We start from the raw sequence: 25,547 nt of genomic DNA on the forward strand, positions 1-25,547 counted from the left end.
GGGCAGGTACATGCCTTCGTGGCCCGCCCCGCCGGCGGGCCCGCCGGGCCCGGCGCGCTTACTTGGGTCCAGCGGGGGCTTGTCTCCGTTTGCCTCGCTCTCGCCGGGGTGCTGGTGGTTTTCCGAGAACGGCCCGTCGTTGCCTTGCTTATCCCTATCAGCTGGAGGAGAACCACAAGCATAGTCAGTCAGAGAGAGTGCGTGCGTGTCAAAGGTGGTACAGTCACCCCTCCTGGCCGAGAGCGGTTCCGGTTTAATGCCGTAATGCCTGCTGGCCGGCAAGCCCGGGAAGGACAGGGAGCCCGGCAGCGGCTCGAGCCACGAACGCATGTACCTGCCCTCGGGCGCTGCCAGCGGTGCCTGGGGATGCACGTACGGGTGGTAGACGGCGGCGGGCACGTTGCCGGCGCCCGGCGGGTGCACGGCGTTCCAGGAGGCGCCGAAGACCGACGCCTTCGACTGGAAGCTGCAGGGCGCGAACTCGGCGTGCTCGCCCAGGGCCGCCTGCCGCGCCGGCTGGCCCAGCGGGGCCGCGCCGTAGCGCGCCTGCACCAGCTCGTCGCCCTCGTGCAGGAGGAACGAGTCCACGTAGTAATTGCTCAGCGCCCCGGAGGACGACATCGCGCTCCCGGGCGGCGGCGGCGGCGCCCGCTCCGGAGGGACGCGCGGAGGACCTGGCGAAATTATGAAACGGCAGATTTCATGTAACAACTTGGTCCTCGCCAGAAGTACAGTCACCTAATAAGTTGGAGGCTGCCCGCCCGCCCATTGGCCGCCGCGCGTCACGTGGCCGGGCAGCAGAACAATAAAGTATAAATCAGTCCGCAGGCTATTAATGGGTTAGTGTTTTCCAGTCATCATCTTTATAGCAAAGGCATATGTTTCTTGGTGCAGAGGATTCGGCGCGCGGTGCGGCAGGGTTTGTTTTAATTGTGGCCAAATTAGATTAAAAGATCGGATTTTGGGGCGGGGGCAGGATGGCCACCTTCTTTTAAGCGGACTATTTTATATCATAATTAATCATCCCATCAGTAGTTCGTGTTTCTCTGAGACACAAAAAAGCGGAGAGAAAGAGCGAGGGAGGGGCACACGCACACACACGCACGCACAAAGAGAGAGGGCACTCTTCGTGTGATCGGAGACCTTCCCATAAAATTATACAATAATTGAAGCCATAAAAAAAGCAAAATAACATTGGCGGTATACTGTATTTAAATATATATTTATTATATTTCATAAGAAGTTATTGTTTCGGGAGCCACGGGGTTGTTATTAAGTCAGTAACTACGAGCGTATTCATTTGCATCGCTGTGTTTCACAGCAGTAAAAATTTACGAGTGCCTGGAAAGGTTAAATTATACTATTGTGTTTAGTTTGGGAACTCACTGTAAATAATATTGTGCCGTTGAGTTCAGAGCTAGCTGGAGTTGGCAGAGAAAAGTCAAATCCAACACAGTTCTCCTCTTCAGAAAGGGATTTTGCCTTCTCCTCCTCCTCCTCTTCCTCCTCCTCCTCTTCCTCCTCCTCCACCGCGCCACACAGCACAGGCGGACAAGAACGGTGGGGAATTTCAAATCGATATCGAAATTTGCATCTTTACAGGCACCTCCGATCTCAAACTGGTCGGAGCCACAACCGGCAAACCCTTATTAGTGGTTGCAGACACCCACTTTTCAGGGTCCAAGACATCCCTTTATTCCCCCCTCCCGTAAAATAACAACAACAATAGTAACAGTAATACTTTCGGCTGCAGGGAAAAAAATACGTGATATATTTAAGTTTTGACACAAACTCTCTCTAACCTGCACTTGTAGGGGTAATTATGTACGTGTGTGTGTCTCTGTGTGTGTGCCCTTCTTAGATGTTACTGCGACGTGTACCATCTTAGCAAGAATATCTTTTGGGGGTGCGGAATGCCTTGAGCACGTGGATAAGCAAGCAAGTGTGCTTCTTCCTCTTCCTCCTCCTCCTCCTCCTCCTCCTCCTCCTCCTCTTCAAGGGAAAAAGACAGAGAAAAGAAAAGGGAGAGAGACCGGCCAACTCCCAACTCGAGAGAAGGAACAGAATGCGGAGTTTTGCAGAAGAAATAACGCGGGCACGCCGCGCCCTCGATCAAGTTGAGTGCGGCGGAGTCTGCTTGCTCAGGGGTGTGTGAACTGCCTGTCTCCCCCTGCCCCCCCCCAAGTGTAGCTACACCTTCAGCTTAGCCGGATAAAGCCCCGCTTTGGCGGGCGTGTGTGCCCGGCGGAGTAGGCGAGGTGGAACGGGCATATTTTACCACTGACAATTAATTCTGAAGTATGCCTGAGAGCGAGGGGAGGAAGGAGGCTGCCCTCCGCCTGGTCTGCAGCGCCCGGCTTCCCCGGTGCGTTTCAGACAAGGGACCGCCTTGCCGAGCCGCTACTTTGGGTGTAAACCATTATTTCTTTCCTGGCACCTTCTGTGGTTTCTTGGTACAACTGAGAGGAGGGTTATGGCCCTCAGGAGAAAAAACACCAGCAAAGCGAAGGTGATACGGTCAGATCAAGTCCAGTGTTGTGAATTAAAGTACTGGCTAAATGCCTTCTGTCTGTGGCACGGGGTGCTTTGTTTTCACGGAAGGGTTCCTGTGTTTATTTCTTTTTTCTGGTTTTTGCAAAAGGGAAAAAAACCTTGTCTCAAGAGTGGGAGGAGGGAAGGAGGTGGATCTTGCAAATGTCTCTATTTTTTTTAAATCCTTTTTTAAACTTTTATTTGGACTAGTTTGCCAAATACGAGGAGAACCTCGTGCTAATTAAATTCACGTGTGAATATTCTGCCCACGAAAGGTATGTTTCTCGTTAGTTTTACATCACATCGGCGTTGTTTTCTTCTTTCATAACCCTCCAATAGCAAAGTCTTGAGGGGGAAAAAACCCTTAAATTCACCACTAGTTCTTTTTCTTGACATGAGGTCTTGAGATTACAAGAAACAATTAATATTTCACAGATCTAAACACAGACCATTTCGAACAGGCGTTGCTGGCAATCTTTCTTCCTTCACACTCAGTCCTCTAATGCACACAAAGGTTTTCTTACGGGCGCACAACTTTAATTCTGTGATCGCCCCAGTGAGAAATCCTAAGAGGATAGTCTATTTATTTCCTGGAAAGACGGAAGCCTGACATCATTTTTGTTTAAAATCGAGAGTCAGCTGTTGTGGTATATCTTTGCAGAACTTCCTTCCCCACTTGGAGGAGGGGGGGAAAAATAATCTTAGCAGCAGGATTCCTAAATGTTTTTATTACGTTTTGAGTTCTGGAAGTGGTGGTGACTTTTCATTTCTGATTAGCCTCCTAAAATGGGAACAAGAAGAATTAGGTTCCACTTAGAACAGAAGAAACCTTCCATATGTTCCTAGCATCACACGCTAACATTAATTGCAGTTAAAGAATTTAAGCAGAGGCGGTTAACTTCAATTTGAAAGTCTAGGAAGGATTAAATGGTCGAAAAGAATAAGTAACACACTTCCTGTGTCACTCTTGCCACCAGCACCCCCATTTTATGCAGATGTGTTGCTTTCTGGAAAACACATCTCTTCTTTTTAATTAGGCTTCTTGACTCATATACTTCATGTTTATACATTAAAAAGGCAATATAATAATGGAAGCAGACTCTTCATTTGCCTAAAGCTGAGGTTCTTTCCCATGGAATTAAATCTAGAACTAAAGCAGCTATAAACATTCGTCCTTGTCCTGAACCAAAATATTTGTTTTTTTGCTTGCTTCCAAGTTAATTATATTTTTGGTTGCAGCTATATTTTGGTGTATTTTCTCCCAAATTCAAAAATGTTGCATTGGTCTCAATAGAATACTACAGTGTAATCCTATACATGTCTACTGGAATGTAAGACTCAGTGGTGAGTGTGTAAGCCTTATAGCCTTTGTGCACACAGAGTTGCACTTCAGAGTTTTAAATGTATGTACTGATGTTAAGATGAAACCTTTCCATCTTCCTATTGAATGGATAAAAAGAACAAAGGTCTTACCACCACAATCAGTGTTATAGTTTTGTTTGGGGTTTTTTAAATATAAGTTCTATCCTTGCACCTTCCTATACATTTCACATTTTTAAAAAAGAAGGCTAGTCTGTTTCTCAATCTATTTTAAATCCTCCCACATACGCAAATATGTACGCACAGGGATCGCTTGTGTGTATGCCTGCGTATAAAATTAATTGCTTTATTTTCAGATGAATATTACGCTCGAGGCAATATATTACATATGATAATGGAGAGTTTCCAGAGTTTTTTTTTCCTTTTAGGGTCTGTGTGTGGGGGGGGGGCGGGTGGAATAAATGATAAGGAATCAGCAAATGATTCAGAAGAAAACTCTGTTTACTAGTGTAGCCAGTTAAGATAATCTAATCAAGTGTCCTTTTTGTGTGTCTTCATGTTGTATGGACCTTTACATAGTCTAGTCTTAAGAACATCTGATTGTGTGTGTGTAGGGAACGGTGCACTTATTGAAGCCAGACCGAACCCCCTGTGTATCTTCTGGCACCGCCGTTGAATTTATTCAGTCATGGCAAAGTGGCCCGTTGCGGCAAGGACAAGCGAGGTGGGGGGGGGGGCGATAAGCTAATATGATTTCCTTCCCTCTCCCTGCCTCCCCCCCCCCCAATTGTTCTCCGAGAACTGCAACACTGAAAAAGGCTGTGGGAAAAAAGAAACCAAGAAGGGGATCCCCATGCCCTGCTCCACACACGCACGCGGGCACGCACGCACGCACGCACACGGCTCATCCACACGCACGCACGCAGGCAGGCAGGCACGCACAGGGGAGAGGTCTCGTCCACACAAGCCGTGCGTGTCCTGGCTGGAAACAGGCCGCCGCAGCGCCTTCTCGCCGCTCCGCGCATCAGAGGCCAGGCGCTGGCACAGCTCCGCTCGGAGCCCGAGCGAGGTCGCTGTTGCTTATTCCCCTCCCGGAATGCGGCCCCGGAGCCAGGCCAATAATGATCGTAACCGAGGCCTTGTCAGCCGTGCAGAAATCGAGGGGTTTTCTCTCATTTGGCGCCTTCTTCCCCGTCTCCCGCGTGCGCCTCCGCGCAGGGGCCGCGGATCCTTCGCCCCCGCCACACGCGCGCGCGGAGCTCGGGAAGCGGCGCTGGAAATTTGGGGAAGCGAGGCAACGAAGCGAAGGGGGCGATCTGTGAATGCCACCAACTGCAAGCCTGGGGAGAGAGGGGGGGGGGGGGGGTGCGAGCGCGCGCGCGTGGGTTTGTGTGTGCGCGCCCCCGCGCCCCCCCCCCCTCCTGCGCGCCCCTCTGAAACAATATTGCTCAATAAAATATAATGAGAGAAAAGCAGCCCTGGGTGAGCAAAGCTGGAAATAGCTGCCAGGTTCTTAGAAGAAGAAGAAATAATGGGAAAGTGAATAAAATGGTCCGTGGAAAATTCCTTTAAGAAGTAAAAGAAAAAAATGATAAAATGACAAAAAGCTCCGCACAAACATACCCACATGCACGCACACAAACCCAAAAACTCCACCCCCACCCCCACCCCCCGCAAACAGCAAACAAAATACCCGAAAATCCAGGTTTAGCCAGATATGGAGGCCATTCCTATAATGTAAATTGTACCTGACCTTGAAAGAAATTTGTCCGAACACAATCAGAAGTTGGTTAACTTAGGATCTTGGCTAACTTGGAAGGCCTCTTTCATGAGCTCCTTAAGAATGACTTTTCCCACCTTGGCTGGAATATTTATTTAAGGCAGCGTGGAAGGACGGGGCTTTTCGGCGCAGGTAGGGAAGGAATGGCTTTGGAACTTGACGCCTCCCGGAGACCGAGCGAGAGAAAGGATTTCCCCCGCCCCAGTTTCTTCAGTCCTTAGAGGCGGATGGTTATCTCTGCTCGCGCACTTATAATTACACCCGGTTGATGATTACAAACTGAAGTGATTAAGGCAGTTTCGTGCTGCAGAGAGAGAGAGAGCTCCAGCCCCAACAACATGAAACTACCTAAATCACCGACCAGTTCTCAGCCGCCTAATTAAGAGGACTCCCCATAAGCCGCTTTCCTTAAGCAAATGGGTCGCGCTAGGAATGAAAAATATAAAAACCAGCATCATGACTCCGTAACTCCCTTGTCGCCGCCGCAGCCGCCGCCGCCGTGGTCGCCGTCTCCCGTCTAGATACCCTCCAGCTTCTTTGTATTTAATGGGGTCCCCCCACCCCACGCGCGCGCTTGCACGGTTTCACAGCAGCGTGTTTGTGTGGACACATCTGTAAGAATTCTGCGTGCAACTTAAAGGATAAGTGGGGGCGGGAAAGAGACAGGCCCTGAGCGATAAGGGCTCCTCGCAAACAGCCATAGGCTATCAAAATACTCGGGTTCAAAGTCTGTTTCTGTCCCGGGGGTGGGGGGGGGGGGAGATGGCTATCGCCCGTTCAGGCTCCTATCGCCCCCCGCCCCCAACTTCTCTCTCGCACCCTGCCCCCCTCCCCTCCCCTCCTCATTTGCCTTTGTCTGGATTTTAGATTGGATAAAACAAGGAGCGCTACCGAAACCAAAGGCGGCTTTTCTGCCTAACCACATCCGCATGAAGCCAGGTAGGAGAGGAATAAACATGGCGGAAAAGCGGGGTGATCAGGACAGAACTAGGGTTAGCATCCGAATTCCCACGTGCTCACCTTTTTGCGTGGCTTTTGAGCCATCTGGGTTTTCCTTTGAAGGCGGAAACGGCTCGGGATGGTTAAGATAGATCCTCGCAAATTCAAGTAAGAGGAAAATAAAAATAAGCCTGAAAGGGATCGCTCGAGGGATCAAGTCTGAAAGGGATCGCTCGAGGCTTCCTCTGTCTGCGGCTCTTCCCTCCACTGAAACCGCTCGTCCAAGGCAGCAACAATCCAGATATACCAGCAAGTCATAAAACTGAACAAAAGCGGACAAACCTTACAGCACCATTGCTATATGGCCCAGACAAATTACGACCGTCTAGGTAATATTTAAATAGATTCCTAAAGTAATTGCAGGGGGCGCGGGCAAAGCATTCCCTGTTGTAAAAGTTCTTGGAGATCTAAAAGTAGGACCCTGAGAATAAACAGTCACAAAACGAGGTATCTTTTTTTCAAAAAGTGTGTGTGGGGGGTGTCATTCCATGTCTTTTATTCTTCTAAGAGAACATAAACAGCGTCTCCATCTTGTTGCGTTTTGTTTTCGCTCCACACACAGCAGCATTACAATATTAATTTATTCGGCTTTAAGGTAAGAACGCGACAGAACTAGAACTAACATTCAGAATAATGATATAGAATGCTTTACTTCCAGCTGTATCTGCATTTTAATAATAATATTAATAATTTTAATATTAATAGACATTTATACATATCTGTATCCATAGATTATTATTATTATTTCTTCTCTTTGTTTGCACTACACGCTTGACCTTTGCAATGCATGTAACTTCACAGTATCAAGGAATTTAGGGCATCTTCTCCTTCACTGCCTCACACCATCAGGAAATCCTTCTGGTGCCACACATAACATATTTCCCCATAGACAGAGTGGGCAACGTTTTTTTCACCTCCCAAGTGGGATGATTTCTTTCTTTCTTTCTTTCTTTCTTTCTTTCTTTCTTTCTTTCTTTCTTTGTATGTGCTTGTCAAGCATTATGAGCAGTACCCTATCTCATTCAAAGCAAAACAAAAACAGAACAAAAAAATAAACTACATTAGTTGTTATCTACAACCAGAAAGTGTAATAATTTAGCCATGTAGGAACACGAATTTCTTCCTATCTTTCAAGGGAGGTGAGGGGAGAGGTCTCTCATTTTTCTTCTTCTTCCTGAATACGCTTAAAGCTGCGATATTAAACATTTGAGGGAAACAAATGAACAAATACACACAGTCTTGCTCCTTAGACCGTATAACTTTAGACCATATAACCTGATTTTCTTCACACACCAGTATCTTAGCATGACTGCACAAAGGGGCGAGGGAGACCCAATCCTGTATTAAGCAGCAACGTGGTTAAATTTAAATGATTGGAAATGACACTTCAGTCAGTGTTCCTGCTTCACCTATGGGGGCTCGGGGGGCTTTGGGGTGGTGGAGATGCAATCTGCCTTCAGGTAGGCTTGGCTCAGTTTTCCGAAAGAGAGCAGGGTGTGCGTGCAGAGAATAGGCATTTAGGTTCTGGAAATCCTACCTCCCTTCATGGCAGACTTTCCAGCAGCAACAGTAAAAGAAGGGCAGAACAAGAAAATGGCATATTGTGTGCATCATTATGGCTTTATCCCAACAAAATCAATTACCCAGAGCTATGGGGGAGGCTGAGAATGTAATCAGAAGGTTCAAATCCACGCAGGAGCCAGTAGTGGAAAGCCTGGAGAGGAGGTGGCCGGCTGCTTAGACCACCATGAGGCGTCTTTAGGTTCATCAGGAGAAATTGAAGTTGGCTGTGAGCTCTCGAATTCGGTTTTCTCTGTTCATTTTCTTCAGTTTCATCCTGCGGTTCTGAAACCAGATTTTAACCTGTCTATCTGTTAGGTGGACCGTGCGGCTGATCTCTAGGCGACGCTCACGAGTCAGGTACATATTGAAAAGAAACTCTTTTTCCAGCTCAAGGGTTTGGTGCTTGGTATACGGGCATCGTTTTTTCCTGCCACTTTTTGCGGTAAGCCAGTTGGCAGCATTCTCTCCTTTGGAGTTGCCTAGTGTTAAGAGAGTAAGACAGGGAGTTACCAAGAGACCCTGGAAAAAGAGAGGATAGTGCTTACTAAGGAGTTCAAATCTGATTCTTCTACGGCCATCAAGTCCTTCCTTTAAGGTTCCTTTTTTGTGGGGTGGAGGGTTCACTTTTAAATTCTACCCTGCACGGAACTCCGAGAGCATTACTAAAATTCTCCTAAACTGCCCACAGACCTGAGTTGCTCTCTCATCCCACAGAGCTGATCCTTTTTGCAGTTGACACCGAGGCATCGAGTAAGTGCCTTTGGCAGTGGCATCCTACTGGACTCCAGTTCAGTTGCCCTTTAACAACACCTCCTCAAAATGCTCAAATGTCAAGGAAAACAAATACCTTGTGTCAAGGTTTTAGGTTTTATTTGAAAACCTAAGGAGCTCCAGTGAATTTCTAGGTTTACTACTGCGTCTCTGCTTTTGTTCCTTTTGTGAGTTTTCTGCCCAAATCAGTTAGCTGGTTAAGGCTGCAATCCAAACTCACTGAGAAATCAGACCCTTTTAATTTAGTCGGTCAAGTAAACATGCACAGTATAGAACTATAGGTTTCCTTTTCCTACCTTTTAGTTCATTTAAACAGTTGGGCAATTTAGCGGTGGGATGGTTAGCACACATGCTTATTTTAAAAAGTACCCGTACATTTCTTTTTGTTTGGTATAGTTGAAGATGGAAAAAATGGTTTGCACACAGTTTACGCACATGTAAATGCTCACATGCACATTTTAGCACAGCCCAATGTAGAAGTGCGGGCAAGTAGCAAAAAGTTCCAACCCTGTGGAGATTTCTTTTGAAAGGGTCTAATGCATGGGAAAGCTCTCCTGTAGAAGCCCCACAGAAATGAATGGGGATCGAACAGGGAACCTGTGGGTCTTATGCGCCGTTCCCATTTGTTCCAATGGCCTTCAGTCTATTCATCACAAAAGCTTCCTTAAGCACTGAAGAACCTTTGCACTGCAGTCTCCAGGCTCATTTGATAGTGCTGCATGGAAGGAGAATTTCAAACGGGCTGCTTTTTTTTTAAGGCATTCAGGATCGTAAACTAGAACTTAGCCTGCTAATGGGTTTATTTATTAGCACTGGCCTCTTGCTTACTTTGGACTCTTTACAAACATCCGTGTTATCTCTTCAGGCACCTCTGCACCACTTTGGCTGAGGAAGGTCAGCATTTAAAAAAAACTTTTTCAATGCTCTGTGTCTGTGCTTTAGGATTTTGCCCACAGTTGAGTCTTGTAAACACGCTGGGAAGGGCTTCAGGAATAGTAATAGTAGTAGTAATAATGAGCCCAAATCGGAAGGGCAATTCAGTGGGTCATTGCGTAGGGGATAGGGAAAGGGCTGGAAGCCCAGGAACCAAACAGATAAACTCGGAAGGAATGTGATATGAATCCAGTCTTACTAAAGTGCCATTGGAAGTACTAAAGAAATACTGGGCCGGCGAGGAGGCTTAGTGCTGAGCGCTTCCCCTTTCTGTTTGGGGGGGAAATGCTCCCCGACTCCTACTTTTCTTTCTTTCTTTCTTTCTCTCTCTCTTTTGCTTACCTAGGGCTTCTTTCTCAGGGGAGGGCTTGCTGTTCTCTGACGGCGCCGGGGAAAGTTCTTCTGCGGCCGAGGAGGAAGCGTGACCTTCTTCCTCCCCCCTTTGGGGAACACAGGCCAAAGTGCTGGGTGGGGGAGAGTCTTCGCTTTCTTTGCTCCCCGCATCTGGTGGCGGGACGGCCGGTGGCAGCGCTGGAGGGGTCTCAAAGCGCACTTGAGGATGCGGGGCAAACTGGGCGGCGGCGGCGGCAACCATGTGGCCCGTGTGCTGGTGCTGGTGCTGGTGCTGGTGCTGGTGCTGGTTGCTGCAGTTGTAATTGCCGCCGCCGCCGCCGCTCTTGGTGGTGCCATAAGCTTGAGACAAGCGGAAGTAGCCAGGGACAGGCACCCCAGCGGTCATGTTGTTCATGGAGCAGACCTCTGAGCTTAGCCTTGGGAAAGTCGGCAGGTCGGTGGGCGCCGCCTCTTTGGGGCCCTTGTCGGAGTCATACAGGCAGTAGGAGCTCTCCTCTTTGATACTGGGAGCAAAGGAGCAAGAGGTCGCCTGCGGGCTCTCCGGCTCTTCCAGGCGACAGGCTCTCGGGGCATCTAGCCAGACTTCCATCCCTGACATGTACGCCTGAGAAGAGGGCACCATGCTTGCAGAAGGGCCGTCATTGCGTTTGCTCAGGACGGGGAAAAGCCCGTAGCCTTGCAACCCATAGGACAGATCGGTCGCCTGCGGCGGGTAGACGCCACTGTTGTTGGGATAGTAGCCGCCGCCGCCGCCGCCGCCGCCTGAAACTCCACCGCCGCTTCCTCCTCCTCCTCCTCCTCCTCCTCCTCCTCCTCCTCCTCCAGCAGCGCCGCCGCCGCCGCCTCCTCCTCCTCCTTCCCCTCTGCCCGAGACTGAGCTGATCAGCGAGTCCACCAAAAAAGAGTTTGCGGCGGGGCTCTCGGAGCATGCCATGATTGCCGAGGAATAATTTGGCGAAGAGAGCAGATAGCCCTTCCTGGCTGACATTTCTTGTGCAAAACATGCTGGATATGACTAGAGATGCCCCCGCGCCACGGCAAGTGCGTGCAGCCAATGGAAACCCAGCCCTCGCTCGCAACCCCTCCCAGTTTGGTTTCGTAGACACCGAGCTGCTCCTCGGTCCACTTCTGAATTTATATATTTATATAGGAAATATATCTATTTTCCATGTGTAATCGATGTTTCCACGGTGCTGCATCTGTCTGTCTGCAAGGAGGGGCCGTGGGGGGATGGATCTACGCAGTTGCATGCACCGGGGAGGTGGTGGGGGAGAGAGAAAAACAATAGAAAACAATTTGCAGGATTTTTAATGTGGCCCATAATTTATCGGGCTTCTATTAGCATATGTGCTAATATAAAACTGCAAAGGAGCAAGATGGGTTTGAAGTGTTTAGCTCATCAAGCGATCTGTAAGTGAGCCTTTCAGCATCCCTGTTCCTCCCCCTCCTCGCATTCCCCCTCCCCCTTTACAATCCCATCGCACTACACATGGCCGTGATGAAATTAATAATGCCACCAAGTCCCAGTATTTATGGCAAGGCTGTGGGACATCTATTTGCTTACCTACTTTAGGGTTACGATGATGAGAGTGGTGATTATGTCTCATGGGCCACTGGAAGTTCTAAACCAAATCTGACCTTCTCGCTACTTCTGAAGGTTTACGGATGTCATAAAGTCACCCAATGACTCCTCAAGATGTCAACTACTGTAATGAGGAAAATTCTCCTGCCCAAGACTTATTCTATATACAAGTTCCCCGCATGTGTTTTGTTTGTCAGGCTATTGGTTTTCACCCAGAAATAAGAGTCCAAGTGCTCAATGGGACGACTACTTCCAGGTAAGTGTGGAGCAATAATAATTAAACCTGTTCAGGACCGCTACAGCAACACAATCCATTTAGGAGCGCATCTCCAGTTTCCAAGAACGCATCTATTCTAAACAGTACACACCAAACTCTAAACCACTAAATGCATCCACCTGTACATTATCTTTAAAGAGCTTCACGTGGGTGATGCGCTTTTGACGCTGTTACATACACGGACTCTTCCCATTCATAAAAGGCTAACGAGAGCTACCAAACAATGCTGAGCAGTCCATATGTAACTGTGGTGAAGCCAGCAGACAGCGAACAGACAGAGACCGGCAGGCAGGGAAGACAGATATGAGGGGGAACCGAAAGAGGAGCTTCTCCTGTCCCTCCTAAGCTTGGTTTCTGTTGCTTGGAAAGCGCACACACTGAATCTGGAGCCATAACAAAGCTTGCTGTCCACGGCGTCTTCTGGAATTGTTCATTTTTAATCTCTCTCTCTCTCTCTCCCTCTCTCTCTTAACATAAAACAACAAATCCGTATTTTGCGTCTCCCGTTCCAAACCGCCCCAGCTGGTAGGACTTAAATAATCGCCTGTCTCTGCTCCCAAGCGAGTAAGAATATTCTTTTGAACAATTCAATATTGTGCCGTAAATCTTCTGCTCGGTTCCGTTTTGGCACCCACGTCTCCGTCCATAAAGCTCTCAAAAGCGCGAAGGAATGCCAAGGAAATCGGGGAAACGAGGCGAGGCACCGGCTTCGCGGCTGCCCAAGCCTAGCCGTGTGCGGAGGGTGGCTTGTCAGCCCTCGCTGCTCCTGCGGTTTCACCTTGGCTTTCCCACAGTGTGGATGGCCGGGCGAGCATTGCAAGAATAAGAGGCTGGAACAGATGCCACGCCGCACGTGGCCTTTCCCACCAGCCGCAGGAGAAGTATTGATCTGTCAACCCTCACGTGGATTAATATTGCCCTGCTTGCGCCTGCGAGGAGGAAATCCCCTTCCTCCTTTTGACATCCCCCTCCAGGGTTCTTTTTATGTGGACTGAAGACAGTGGGGGCCTTCCTGAGAACGCTCTCTGCTCTCCTTCGGGCAAGTTAAAATGGAGACGCTCTCCTGAGGTTCCTTGGCTGCTGGATGGGGAACCTGGTAGAGGTTATGGCAACTTTGCAGGACCCCATAAAATCTTTATGGAAAAGCTAGGCGTGCGCGCACGCACACACCACGGCGGCCGCCGCCGCCGCCGCCTTCCGCAACTACTCCTTCCTCTATCCCATCGATTGCCAGCAAGGATCCGACTTAGCGCCTGGTGGCTTCCAGCAACATAGAAGCCTACCAGAAGGAGCGATTAGGCGGGCGATTGAACTCCGTCTCCCGGCTCCCCTGCTGCCTCCCCCGTCCTATACGAACTTGTTTGTATTTCCCCAGCTCGACATACCTCACAACGTGTTAATGTGTGTTGAACAAGCTCTTATCAGTTCCCTTCGAGGGCCATATCACTTCTATTAAAATTAATACCACATAAGGAACGATTTTATAGAGTAGTATATGGAAAACCTATTATCAGGGAGCTTAGCCTGATAAATACAGATAGAAACGTAATGAAAGGAGGACCCCGCCCACAGCCCAACTTCGCCTTCTTCAAGGGCCTTCTTCGACTCTAGCCAGGTAGAGCAACATTTCACGCAGGAAAAGCCTCCCTTTTTGTGCCTTACACTTTATTTTTCATTTGCCAAATCAAGCAGGAATGAGACGCGAACTTGAAAAGCTCAAGGAAATCCTTTCCTAGTTTCTAAATAAGCATCGCTATAACAACATTGTACTCTGGTGCAAGGGAGGGAGGAATTGTGAGGCTGAAGTGGGGGACCAATAATAAAAGTGTCTAAAATCTTTTGCAGACTAAATAAAATAGAGAATTCATAGACCCCACCGGAAAGGCCCTTTGATAATTATACTGTATGCTTTTTAAAAAAATGCAACTGGAAAGAGGGTGTGAGAACCGATGGGCAAGTCCATCAAAGAATGTACACCTCTTATAAGAACAGGGATGACAAGAAAGGAGAGAGAATTCCACTGTGCCCTATTTGTCAGCTTTTCAGGGACATCCTAGTAGCCACGTGGGGAGATCAGTTGGACCTCTGGTACAATCCGGGAAGGCTAAACACAGCGCTGCACTGAATCCAGTGCTGTTGGATTCAGGCCAAAGGTGAGGCGAAAGTAACCAGTTGGGACTAGAAACTAAGCAGGGTTAGAAAAGAGGTCTTAAAATCCCTCGCTCTTCCCTTGGAGGCATTTGCAGCTCAAGATATATACCTCTGCCGCCTGGGGACTCCTTTTATGAGCACCACTGGTTCCTTTACACCAACGCGTAGGGCAACAAGCAGCCCGCAACTCTTGTTCGGAGACCTTTTATTGTAGCATTTAGAGGAGGAGAGAGCGTGCCTTGATGGTCAAGGCACTCAGGTCTGATCCAAAGCCCGGAGAGGTCAATGGTAAGCAAGTTCGTATTGACTCAAAGGACGGCGGCGGCAGGGCGGTGGGAGCTTTGGATCGGGCGAGGAGCTCCTGCATTCAAGTCCTCGCTTTCTCGAATCGCTAACAAGGCCGAGGCAAGCAAACAGCAACGCGCATCGTCAAAGCCAGTGAAGTAAAACTAATAATGTGAGCTTGATTCTTAACTATAAAAGATAATGGTCAATTCTGGAGCAACTAAACTACTTTGGCGCGCATTGTGTGTAGCGGCCACATTTTAAACACTTAACAATGTGTCTCGGACATTAACCAGAACTTTATAGCATTTCTTGAGACTATTATGCAGGGCGCAGGATGAGAAATAACTGCTTTTTCATTCTGCCCCTGCCAACAAACTCGTCGGGGAGGAAAGAGGGAGGGGGTTAAGCAGCAGAAAAACAATCATCCAGCTCCACAACCACGTTGTGCAGAAGCATTTAGATCGATGGCACTAAGAAGTCACCTAACTGGGCGGGGAAAAGACCGCAGGCGTTCAGAAGGTACACAAGACCTGTCCGGGAGAAGATTCTCTACGTACTGCGGACTCTGTGTACTACTGCCATTAAAATAAAAACTTTATTGATCCAAGAGAAATATAATACCTTTATTAATAGAGTTGTTAAGCTGTTTTATGAGTTTGGACAAAAAATTAAAAACTAGAAGGGATAAACGAGCCACAATAACTTAACTCCAAGATGGGTTGCAATACGGAGATGCTTTCTTTTAAATCCTCCTTGCTCAAGAGTGATTTGTCCTCTTATTATTTCAAGGAAGAACCAAAAGGTGCAGCCTTTTTACTTGAGGGATGCTATTTTGTATAGTAATTAAGCTGGGCTTCATATTTCTGACATGGGCAAATTGAGGTTTACAGGGAAGGAAAAAGAAGGAAGAAGAAAAAATAAGGAACAAAGATTAAACTTATCATGGAAGTCTCATGATACTCAAAATACTCTAATAGATGCCTGAAGGTCTGATTTTATAAACCTAAGCAAATGTAATACTCTTATTGTGTTCCTTTTAAATGTTTGAAGTATCAGTTGTCAAGCATGTGACTTTATGCTAATTTTCTATCTGGCTGAATTCCCAAATAAGCTTTTCTTTCCATTGGGCTTTATTTTATTTTTCAAAACAAACTGCATGTGTGTGCACCAAAAAGGATGCCTACCAATTTTTTTTATTTTCACTTCAAAATTATTTCATTCAAAGAGGGTAGAGTGGAAAACAGAAAGAAAAAGGAATGAGTGAGTGATGTTCAATTCTGAAAGATTTATCCCCTTTAAAATGTGGACTATGTTTGCAAGTTAAACTCAGTTCCTTTGGCAGCTTTGACGTCTGGTCTGGCTGAGGTTCTGCTTACAGTTTCTGGTGACTAGCTTGCTTCCCATTGAATATGGAAGAGATTTATGTGCCAGTAACCAGGCTCAGGGTTGTAGCCTGGGCTCCCCCTTGTAAACACACAGAGCTGAAAGGAAGTCCCACTGATTTCAACAGGATCCATTGCTTTATTCAGGAGCCACAGCTTTATGTAAGTGTACATTTACACAGAGGTAAATTCAACTGAAGGTAAGGGCATCTACTTCAAATATACATATTTTGTAAGGACAACACAAGTTAGATCTCCATGGGACTCAGATTAAAACTAAGGCCTTCCCAAAGTCTATCCTGGGCACAACCAATGATAAGAAGTTTTCTGCAGGCTACAGTTCTGTGCATATTATATATTACATTGAATTTGGTGGGACTTCTGAAGAAGTTTCCATAGGCCGGTCAACTGGATATTTATCAAGCATTTTCCCTGGTACTAGTAGCTTTGACTCCATACTCACAGCAGTATTATCCCTTCAAGATCTATATTTAGGGATGAAATTTGCAAGTACATGGATCTGTATAATAATCCGTGCAGTAATCTACAGGTTCATATGTAGTATGGATCTGTATAAGGTGTCCATTTCTCCAGTGAGATCTGAGAAAGGCAACAAAAAGCTGCAGGCAAAGTGATGGGCGTTTTCTTTGCCTCTTGTTCTTTAAAGGAGATTTTGGAACACAGTCTTCTGTTTCAGATGAGGAGGCCACAGTTCTACAGGGCAGAAGATCTATCTGCCTGCATTTCTACATGCCTTTCTTGCTGATTGCCCTCCATAAGCTTACACCCTACATGGTGATTCCATTGGGACAAAATGCAACACTATTATCAGAAAAGAATAAAGGGAAACCTTACTTGTGCACATCCTTGTATATTACGTGAGTGATCTGTAAACAAAACAGCATTATAGGGAGGGGATGGATTCAGATTTCATCACGCTTTGAAGAGGCCCATCAGAATCTATGAGACACATTAGCCGTGATTAAGTCCCACGGATTCCAGTTTGTCCATTCTAAGCATGACTAAAAGTTCATGCAACCCACTATACACCTCATTTTAAAGTTGTTAAATCTATTTCAGCTCACGAGAAAGCTGAGGGGAAATTATTGTAAGGTGAACACTCTTTGTGTAACACACACGTGCATGTGCTTGTGCACACTCGCACACGCATGCGCAAGCACAGAGAACTTTCTGATCAAGGTCTGCCACATTCAGTAGCCAGATGGTACTTGAACCATTGTGGAATTTTTTTGCATATATTTGAACATTGAAAGAAAAAGCTGGGGAGAACTACTCTCAAATCATATAAGCTTTCAAAATTTCTGAAGATTTTCTTTCTTTCTTGGCAAGCTAAGGCCTTGCTGGTGTTTGTTGTTTAAAGCAAACTACAGAGATGGACCCTTTTCTCGGAGAGTTTTTCCTAAATCCTCTCAAAGGAGCATTTCTTTCTAAGAAAAGTGGATAACTTTCCCATACCATTGTCTCTCCCTCCCTCCCTTTCTCTAGAAACGCAAGATAATTGGTTAACTGATCAGGAAATTGGTTAAAGAAACAACACTCTTTCCACCTATATAGATACGAGCTGACTGCCTTCGTATCCCTGGAAAATACTGGTGACAAAACTCAGTAATCTTTCACCAGTCCTCCTGCCCCAGTGTCCCATAAAAATTGAGCCAAGTTTCAACAAGACTTCAGAAATCACATTTCAATGGATGCAATCAAAAGCCTAATTCAACAAATAACATAGACTAAAGTATCCAAGCCAAATGAGTTAATAATGAGAGGCAGTCTTTTCAAAGAAGGTTGAACCCTAGGGGGAAAGCACTGTGCAGTATCTGTTCTCCCAGCCTATTTATTCAGAAGGCCATGTCACAAGATCTGGCTGGTGTCTGTCTCAGAAATCAGAACTGTTCCTTCCAGTGAATCTATTCAAGCAGCTTCCTTGGCCATGCGGTTTTGCTTGGCATGCCAATCCCAGGCTCATTATGTGAAAATAAGCTCAAGGAGACTGCCTGGGTTCTAAAGACAGAAAAAGTTCACTCTCCCTGAATCCCATTGAAACAAATAGGAAGTGCAGCATGATCCTAAAATGAACCTCATGTGCATTAGATGAGACTTACTTTTGAGCAAGCATGCTTATCTCTACAATGTTTCCTATTAGTGTGCATAAATTTAAGACCTGCTGAGAATGTCCAGGGTGATTATGATAAGGGACCCTAGTGCCAAGCTCTCAACTTCCCTTTGACTTGATTTCACCCTCTGAATATCTCTATAAACACTACAGATCAATAGACATATATCAACCACGATGTTCTAAATTCAACCTCTACCCAAGAATTGACTCAACCTGAAATGGGGTGGGGGTGGGGATTAGGCAAAAGGTTTTTTGCTTTTTGTTTTAACTCTGCATCTAATTCGATGAATTTCCAGCTTAAGCCAAGAGGAGAAAGGTGATGTTGGCTTCAAAAGAAAAAAGCTTTAACAATTATTGCTGTTAATCAACCATAGGCCAGAAGAGCTTGGCCAAACAGAAATGAACAAACTGCAGTTCAGATCTAATAAGGCCATCAAAAATATCTGCCATGTGCAGTTTACACTGCCATAGATCTAGCTGATGGAAGACACCTAGTATTCTCTACGCAAATGTCAAGCTTCATAACATTGTTGGGGATGCCTTCTTTTATAAGGAATTCACCACCCTGCCTCGAATTATTTTGCCATCACATAGCTGGCTTGCTTGCCAGACTTCGACCTGATGCCGTTTTTCCAGTTATGTCAAAATCTAGCATTCTAATCACCAGCTTTGCAAAAAGACGCAACAACCTCCATGCTTAGAGCTTTGCCTCCCTGCCTGGCTTCCAGCTCAACAACAGCTTTCTTGAGGGCGAGCAGAACCAAAGGTCACTCTGACTATACCTTGATCATGGATTTTTCGTCTTTGATTTCCAAACTTGGGCTCCAAGGAGATACTCACCCTTTGGCGCATTCTAAAGCGAGGAAGTCAACCCTCCAGATCACTTCTTCCACAACCCCTTACTTCTCCTTGAAGGAGTGAGCAACCGGCCTCGCCTTACATGTGCAAATCTGACCGTGGAAAGTGAAATAATATAACGCGCAGATCCTAGAACGTGAAGGGAACAAAGGCCAAGATCTCTCCCCCCATCCCCGTCTCCTGCTTCTCTCCCCCTGTTCTCCCGCTGCGGCTTTGACATTGATCTGAAGCGCGCCATCTTGTGGCAATCGGGTTTCTAAGCAGAGCAAGACCTGCCAGCCAGATTCAAAATCATGAATCTGTTTCACGACCAGTTTCACGAACGGATGCTAGTCCAGACAATTGCCCAGCCACCACACATTTACCCTCCGCCTCGTTTATAGCCGTGCTCTCCCGTATGCAAATAGGCAGGCCGATGGCACTTTTTATGGCCGCATTGTCTCGACAAGGCACGCGGGATGCGCTTTTTACTGGGCCAGGAAATCACCAGCAGCAAACCCCCCGCCACAGACGAGAGGAACTCCATGGCTCTGCCTCGTCATGAATAACTAGTTAATTTTTAACTAGCAGAGGAAGTTGCTGGAGGAACATTTATTGCCAGCATCTATCCATCGCTCTGCTTGTCTGTCTGACCTTCTCCATCTATCTTTTCGATCTCTCCCTTTCAAGAGTTGCATCCCTTTGTGGTATGTTAGCAAAACAAACAGGCAAGCAAGCAAGCTCCCCTCTCTCTCCTGCAGCCTCATCTTTGTACATTTCCTTTGACCAGGCTCGGTCTAGCTCGGTGGGGGTTGCCTGCTAAAGTCCAGAGCCAGCTAGCCCTTCACCTCAAGGTTATGGGTGATGTCCAAAGCAATACAGAAGTTCAAAGCCAATAAACAATAGAGGAAAAACAGTATGTACTTTCTTTCCTGATTCAAAATAAGGGCGATGGGGGAATCAGGGGAATGCCCCCTCCTCACAAAGGGCTTTGGGGGATTTCTAATCCATCTTCAGAGATTAAGAACGGTGCCATTCAACCTGATTTGACCAGACTTAGATATGGAATGTATTGGAAAGAAAACGACTTTCCCTAGAAGTCACAAGCATGTTCTAATCAATATTTCCCGGATCAGCTACAAATGCCATTTCGGTGACCACAGCCATTCCTTACACCCAGATCCTATGCTCAGGCATATAGTGTCTGGAATAAACAAGAGTACATGAACCCAGAAAACATGTGGGTTTCTCTAATATGCTTTACATCTGTAAACAAAAGCATCAAGGCCATAACTTGACTTCACTTAGAGGACTGAATTTTTTGCAACCCAGTCCAATCTGGCCTCACAGTAGTTGTAGTCTGCCTACGCATCCATAAATACCAGACATGCTGGAGTGGCATATCATGACCAAGCAGGAGCAATAGCTGAAGATTTCCACCAAAGCATCTTGCTCAGAAGTCATGGTTCAGATCCTCAGCTCAGCCAAAGAATATTCATGAATGTAACATAAGGATAAAAATATAAATTTCCCACATGTTTATTTTCAGTGTGCGCTGATCCACTGTACACATGCAACAAAAGACATTCGCATATTAAAAGAAAACGGTATATACATATATGATGATACATATTTTCAAACAGTGATGGAATATAAAGGTATTGCGCATTGTGAACTGTGTAAAGAAATTGCATTCATTTTGGGAGCTGGTGGTTTTAAAAACAACATTCATATCTTGCACATGTTGATAATAATAAAAATAATAATTATTATTATTAAAAAGACAAACCTGACACCTTCCAAAGAAAATAACCATTTTAAAAAAAGTATAACAAAACATCATTTTAAAAATGTACAAGTCTTGTAAAACACCATTCTTGTATGAAATATACATTCAGATATTCTCGACAGCAAGTGACCTTTACAATAAAACACATATCCTTTGTAAACTGATATAGAATTTTAAATAGTTCTTTCTTTTTTAAAATTGTCTCTCTCTCACTCTCTTGCTTTGGTTCCTGCAGGGAAATATATTTATTTATATATATTTAAAATAGCTCCAAGGAACTCTCCATAATTTGATTCTGCTGGCTGAGCGGCTAAGTAGGATTTACAACACTAAAAGTGGACAACAAGTTATGAAAACAAATGTGCCATATTTACATTGTTTGTCTTCTGCCTGGCCTTCTAAGGAAACACTAGTGATTTTAATGGTCTGATCTCAGTGCATTGCACACATCCAAGGTCCAATTAAGAGTTGTGTGGTATTTGCCAAACTGTCCTTCTCCACAGGTATTTCCTGAACAAAGTTGGTGAGACAGAAGCCAGAAGCTTCTCTTTACTGTCCCCTCCCCCCATTTTGAAACTATTAGAATAGTCTTTCTTTCTTTCCCCTCCCCCGCACCTTTAAAGCGGTTTTGTTTGGTTGCTTTTAAGCATTTAAATATGTGCATCATGATTTGTCTCCAAAGGGATGGCCCACTTTTCCAGGACAGTTGTTATTCATTAAAAAAAAAAGTGTTTGTCTCTTCAGTGATTGTTTCTTTACCATATATGGCAAATTAATACCTGAACTCTATTCAAAAGGAATAATCGACTGTTTCACATCATATCTTCCTAGCAAATGAGTTAGATTCCACACTCCATCTTTACTAACTCCTATGATTGGTTTTGCAAGGAAGTATTTTTTAAGTGTTTTAATTTAAAATTTTAACTGGTCAGGAAGGCGACCCCTCTTATGGAAGATTTGTCAATCAGGAGGACAGGATGGTGGGCCAGTGGCTGCGGAGTTAGACCTGGGGATTTCTGAAGGTGTCCTCTGCAGTGGTCCTCCACGAGCTTGTATGGTGCTATGTTGTAGCCTTCCGACCAATGTTCCACAGTAAAACCAAGGTAAGGTAATTAAAAACCAACATGAAGCCAATAATTCACTCCTGGGCTCCTCACTTGTGTGAAAACCCTACCAGAAAGAGTTGCATTGTCTATAGGTAAGAGGTATAAAATTGCGCTCAGAGCAAAAGGCATGCAGATGGCCTGTTTGAAAAATGGGTCCAAGGTACAAACAGATTCCAGTTGATATGCAGAGTAGTTTTAAAAGAAAAAGGAAAGGAAAGGAAAGGAAGGGGTGGGGTGGGGTGGAGTGGAGTGGAGTGGTGTGGGGAAACCCAATTTGTGTACATTGGGCTATGGGGAGAGAAATTTTAGTTTTCAGCATCCTCAGTCACTTTAGACACCCCCCTTCCCATAGGTAACCCTATGGCTTGACCTTGTCAAGGGTGAGATCTGAATTTAATCTCATCTTGAAAAATTCTAGGAGTTTTTTGTTTGCTTGTTTTTAAAGTAGCGGATTAGCTGAATAATATTGCAATCGGTCCCTGTTAATTTTTTTCTCTTTCATTCTTCTGTTTTGAAACCATATTTTTACTTGACGGTCGGTCAAGTTGAGCATTCGGGAGAGCTGGAGGCGTTTCTCTTTGTTTATATAGACACTGAAGAAGAATTCCCTCTCTAATTCTCTAATCTGATATTTGGTGTATGGGCATCTCTTTTTACGGGTGCGTTGTCCACCTGTGGAATGAAAAATAAAGGCAGAAGCCATTAAGTCTGAAATCAGATATGGCTGGGGGATGACTGAGGTTAATATTTAATCAAAGGGCAATTCATATGGTGCTTTAAACAAAAAAGGCTTGGCTTATTATTACATAGCTACACAAGTGTGAGGTTCTCTCCTACTCAGCAGCTGTATATATTAATTTAACCTTATCTTAGGGGAATAGTTTGCATGTGCTGTGCCAAACCAAAAGATACTCACTTTGAAGCATCACTTCAAACAATAGACCTGCTGCTCTATCTTGTGCCTGTTCCCTTGGAAGAAAGTCCCACAGAGTCTAAAGGGGCTTACTCCCTAGGAAGTGTGCTTAGGATTGGAGCTTGAGATAGCTAATGAAGGGTGCAATGGACAATGTTTCAAGGTACTCTGTTCCCCCAAAGCATTCTCCTGCCAGAAAGAGGCTTGTGTGTCATGCTTGGAAGGGCCAGAGCAAATGCTTTGTTTGAGAGTTTCAACAGACCTCTGCAGCCCAGCCTGAACAAAACCCACTGAAAGCTTACAGTGCGATCCTCTACATACCTACTCAGAACTGTACACCACTGAGTGTGGTTGGGCTTACTCCCAAGTAAGTGCACAGGACTGCAGACAAGATTGCTTTGTTCATCCTCCTCCTCTCCACCCAAGACTTTAGGAATCAGGGAGACCATATTCCTGCACACTGAGCCTGTTTTTCATCTTAAACTTGGTGTTGCTTTTACATACCATTTCTCTTGTCAACAGGCACCCTCCTCAGTGCTGAAGATAACCATTAATTTCCGGCTTGCTATTTAACAGAACTTCATATTTTGCTTAAAAATTAGCTCCATCACCCCTCCAAGATTCCCCCAGTCTGCTCTTTCTCTCTCAGCCAAACAGAGCAAGTCCCTTCTAAAAGGGATTCTTTATATCCCCCCACTTACGTTTAAACCTTAAAAAAAAACATTACTCGCTTTTTGTTTGTTTTTTTTTAAGTCGCCTTTTCCTGTTACAGCTCATTATAAGAGTATTTTTCTACGCTTTAGTGGGGTGGTAGGGAAAGAGAAAAAGGCACTTGGAAAAAAATCAGGCTGTGACAGATTGAATAACAATTGTAAGTAACAAACTGTTGGACAGAAGGCAACACGTAATTGCCGCAGTGTCTTAGGAAAATTGCTTCCTTTAGACAAAAAGGCCAGCTTTAGGTTAATTTGTTGCTTTTAATATATTGCTACAGCGCAGGCGGCTACTTTATCTGTTAAACACGATTCTCGAGCAATCGTTAAAAACGGGGATGGCTTTGAATCCAAGCTTCTAACTAGACTTCTGGGGCAACACATGGCTTTTATAAAAATAATAAAAAAAAAGTCACGGGATTACATGGATATCAAAGGACTCTGAAATCCCCTTTTGGGCAAATTTACAGGCGCAAAACGTGCATTATTATATTTTCGAGCGTTTGACCACAGCGCCTCCCCCCCTCCCTTCTCCCTCTTTATTCTTTTTGGGGGGTTTATGATTTAAAGGGGGGAACTTTCTCGGGTTTTTGCCTGTTTTAAAAAAGGGCATCCATTGGCCGACGGGTATTTCACGGCCAATTTCAGTCCTCGCCACGTGATCTCGCCTTTTATAACAAAGTTTTGTTGGGGGAAATCTAAAGGCCCTTCATAAACCTTATATGCTTATAAAACAGCATATAAAAATTTAACAGCGGCGGTGTGCTAAGATTTCCAAGTCCCGTCCGTAAAAGCGCGAGGGCGCTGCCTTTATACGTACTGGAGCTGCTGGATTTCTCCTCATTGTTGCCGGAAGACGACGCGGGGCTGCTGCTGCTCTCGGGCGCTCTCCGCCTCTCCTTCTCCTCCGCTGCCGCCGCGCTCGGGGCGCCGCCTGCCGCCGCCGCTGCCGCCGCCGCCGCCGCCGCCGCCGCCTCCCTGCCGCAGCCCGCGTCCGAACTTGAAGTTGCCGCCGAGGAGGAGGCGGCGGCGGCGGCGGCGGCGGCCGAGGCGGCTGCTCCGGGCGGCATTTTCTCGCCGTGCTTGTCCCCGGCATAGTCCGCGTGGCTCTCCGCCGAGCCGTAAGCCGTCTCGAAGAACTGGTCGAACGCCTGCGGCAGCACGCCGTTCCTGCCCACCGTGCTATAGAAGTTGGTGGAGGCGGCGGCGGCGGCGCTGGTGGTGGGGTGGTGGTAGACGCTGGCCGCCGAGCTTTTCCCGAACATCTCGCCCATGCTGGCGGCGGCGGCGGCGGCGGCGGCCGTGTTGGTGGCAGGCAGGCAGTCCCTGTGCATGATCTCCTCCGCCGAGTAGCAGTGGGGGAGACTGGTCCTGGGGTGCCATTTAGTGGCCGGATCAATGGCATACTCCCGGAAGGTGACTTCTCGCACGGGTTGGACCGGGGGTAGGTTGGAGGAGTACGAGTATGTCATGGGGCGAGAAGACGGGGTCTGGGGCAGGAAGGAAGGGAGGCTGGAGAAATCAGGACCCGAAACGTAGTAAGTACAACTTGGCAAATACATATTAGAGGAGCAGGGAACACGCTCATCAAAATCCATCATTAGGGCTACCTCGGGCTCTCCGCATTAGCCGAGCTTAACATGATTCTCTAATGCAGCTGCCTCTTTGAAGCAGATCCGTGAAGTAAGAAATTGGGAGACGTAAAGCTGACGTGGAAATCTATCCCCATCCTTAGCAGGGAGGCGCTGGTCACGTGACCAAATGTTGAAATTGACAAGCTGCGAGTATGGGCCCTCTCTCTCTCCCTCTCTCTCTCTCTCCCCCCCCCCCTTCCTCCTTCCCCTCCTTTGTAGCCATCTCGAGGGAAGCAACAGATCGTCACGTTGGTCTTCTGACTAAAACCCATGAAATCTTAAATGTAGCTCGTGCCTCGTGGACGGAGGGGAAGACAAAAAAGACGCGTCGGCCGTGGCATTTCTCGCTCGCGTTCAGCCACCCTGCGCAAGGTTTCTGTAGCCCATTCGGTCTGGAAGGCAAGCGAAAGCGCCCACTGATCTCTCCCCGCCTCCTCCCTCCCCGCTCCTTAAAAGCATGTTGAACGGCTTGGCCAAGGCGCCGCGAAA

The 25,547-nt window shown here is 46.5% G+C and overlaps 3 protein-coding genes across 3 annotated transcripts in view; all 3 read right to left on the reverse strand.

The window, feature by feature from the left end:
- The window catches only part of HOXA9 (homeobox A9), a 2,002-nt gene extending 1,381 nt beyond the window's left edge, over nucleotides 1-621 (reverse strand). Inside the window, exon 1 of the mRNA XM_044450735.1 lies at nucleotides 63-621. Within this exon, the coding sequence (XP_044306670.1) occupies nucleotides 63-621 (559 nt within the window). The remainder of the gene's footprint in view (nucleotides 1-62) is intronic.
- A 7,777-nt stretch (nucleotides 622-8,398) lies between these two features.
- Nucleotides 8,399-11,240, reverse strand: HOXA10 (homeobox A10). The gene is made up of 3 exons (XM_044450736.1): nucleotides 11,087-11,240; nucleotides 10,241-11,014; nucleotides 8,399-8,673 (listed from the first exon to the last, which is right to left on the reverse strand). The coding sequence occupies exons 1-3, from the start codon at nucleotides 11,238-11,240 to the stop codon at nucleotides 8,399-8,401; spliced, it is 1,203 nt and encodes a 400-aa protein (XP_044306671.1).
- A 10,997-nt stretch (nucleotides 11,241-22,237) lies between these two features.
- HOXA11 (homeobox A11) lies at nucleotides 22,238-25,025 on the reverse strand. Its single transcript, XM_044450741.1, has 2 exons — nucleotides 24,245-25,025; nucleotides 22,238-22,470 (listed from the first exon to the last, which is right to left on the reverse strand). Exons 1-2 carry the CDS (start codon nucleotides 25,023-25,025, stop codon nucleotides 22,238-22,240), a joined length of 1,014 nt encoding a protein of 337 aa, XP_044306676.1.
- Nucleotides 25,026-25,547: the final 522 nt, after the last annotated feature.

This window comes from Varanus komodoensis, unplaced genomic scaffold (assembly GCF_004798865.1).
Source record: "Varanus komodoensis strain SLA01 unplaced genomic scaffold, ASM479886v1 scaffold68, whole genome shotgun sequence".
NCBI classification, from domain to species: Eukaryota; Metazoa; Chordata; class Lepidosauria; order Squamata; family Varanidae; genus Varanus; species Varanus komodoensis.

What these genes read in the sequence shown, in the direction of transcription:
- HOXA10 (XM_044450736.1), bottom strand. Translation starts at nt 11,240, where the DNA reads ATGTCAGCCAGGAAGGGCTATCTGCTCTCTTCGCCAAATTATTCCTCG. An exon ending in AGGAGGAGGAGGCGGCGGCG is followed by an intron (nt 11,015 to 11,086) that starts GCGGCGCTGCTG and finishes GTGGAGTTTCAG; the next exon opens with GCGGCGGCGGCGGCGGCGGC. An exon ending in CCCTGAGAAAGAAGCCCTAG is followed by an intron (nt 8,674 to 10,240) that starts GTAAGCAAAAGA and finishes TCTTAACACTAG; the next exon opens with GCAACTCCAAAGGAGAGAAT.
- HOXA11 (XM_044450741.1), bottom strand. Translation starts at nt 25,025, where the DNA reads ATGATGGATTTTGATGAGCGTGTTCCCTGCTCCTCTAATATGTATTTG. An exon ending in GGAGAAATCCAGCAGCTCCA is followed by an intron (nt 22,471 to 24,244) that starts GTACGTATAAAG and finishes TTCATTCCACAG; the next exon opens with GTGGACAACGCACCCGTAAA.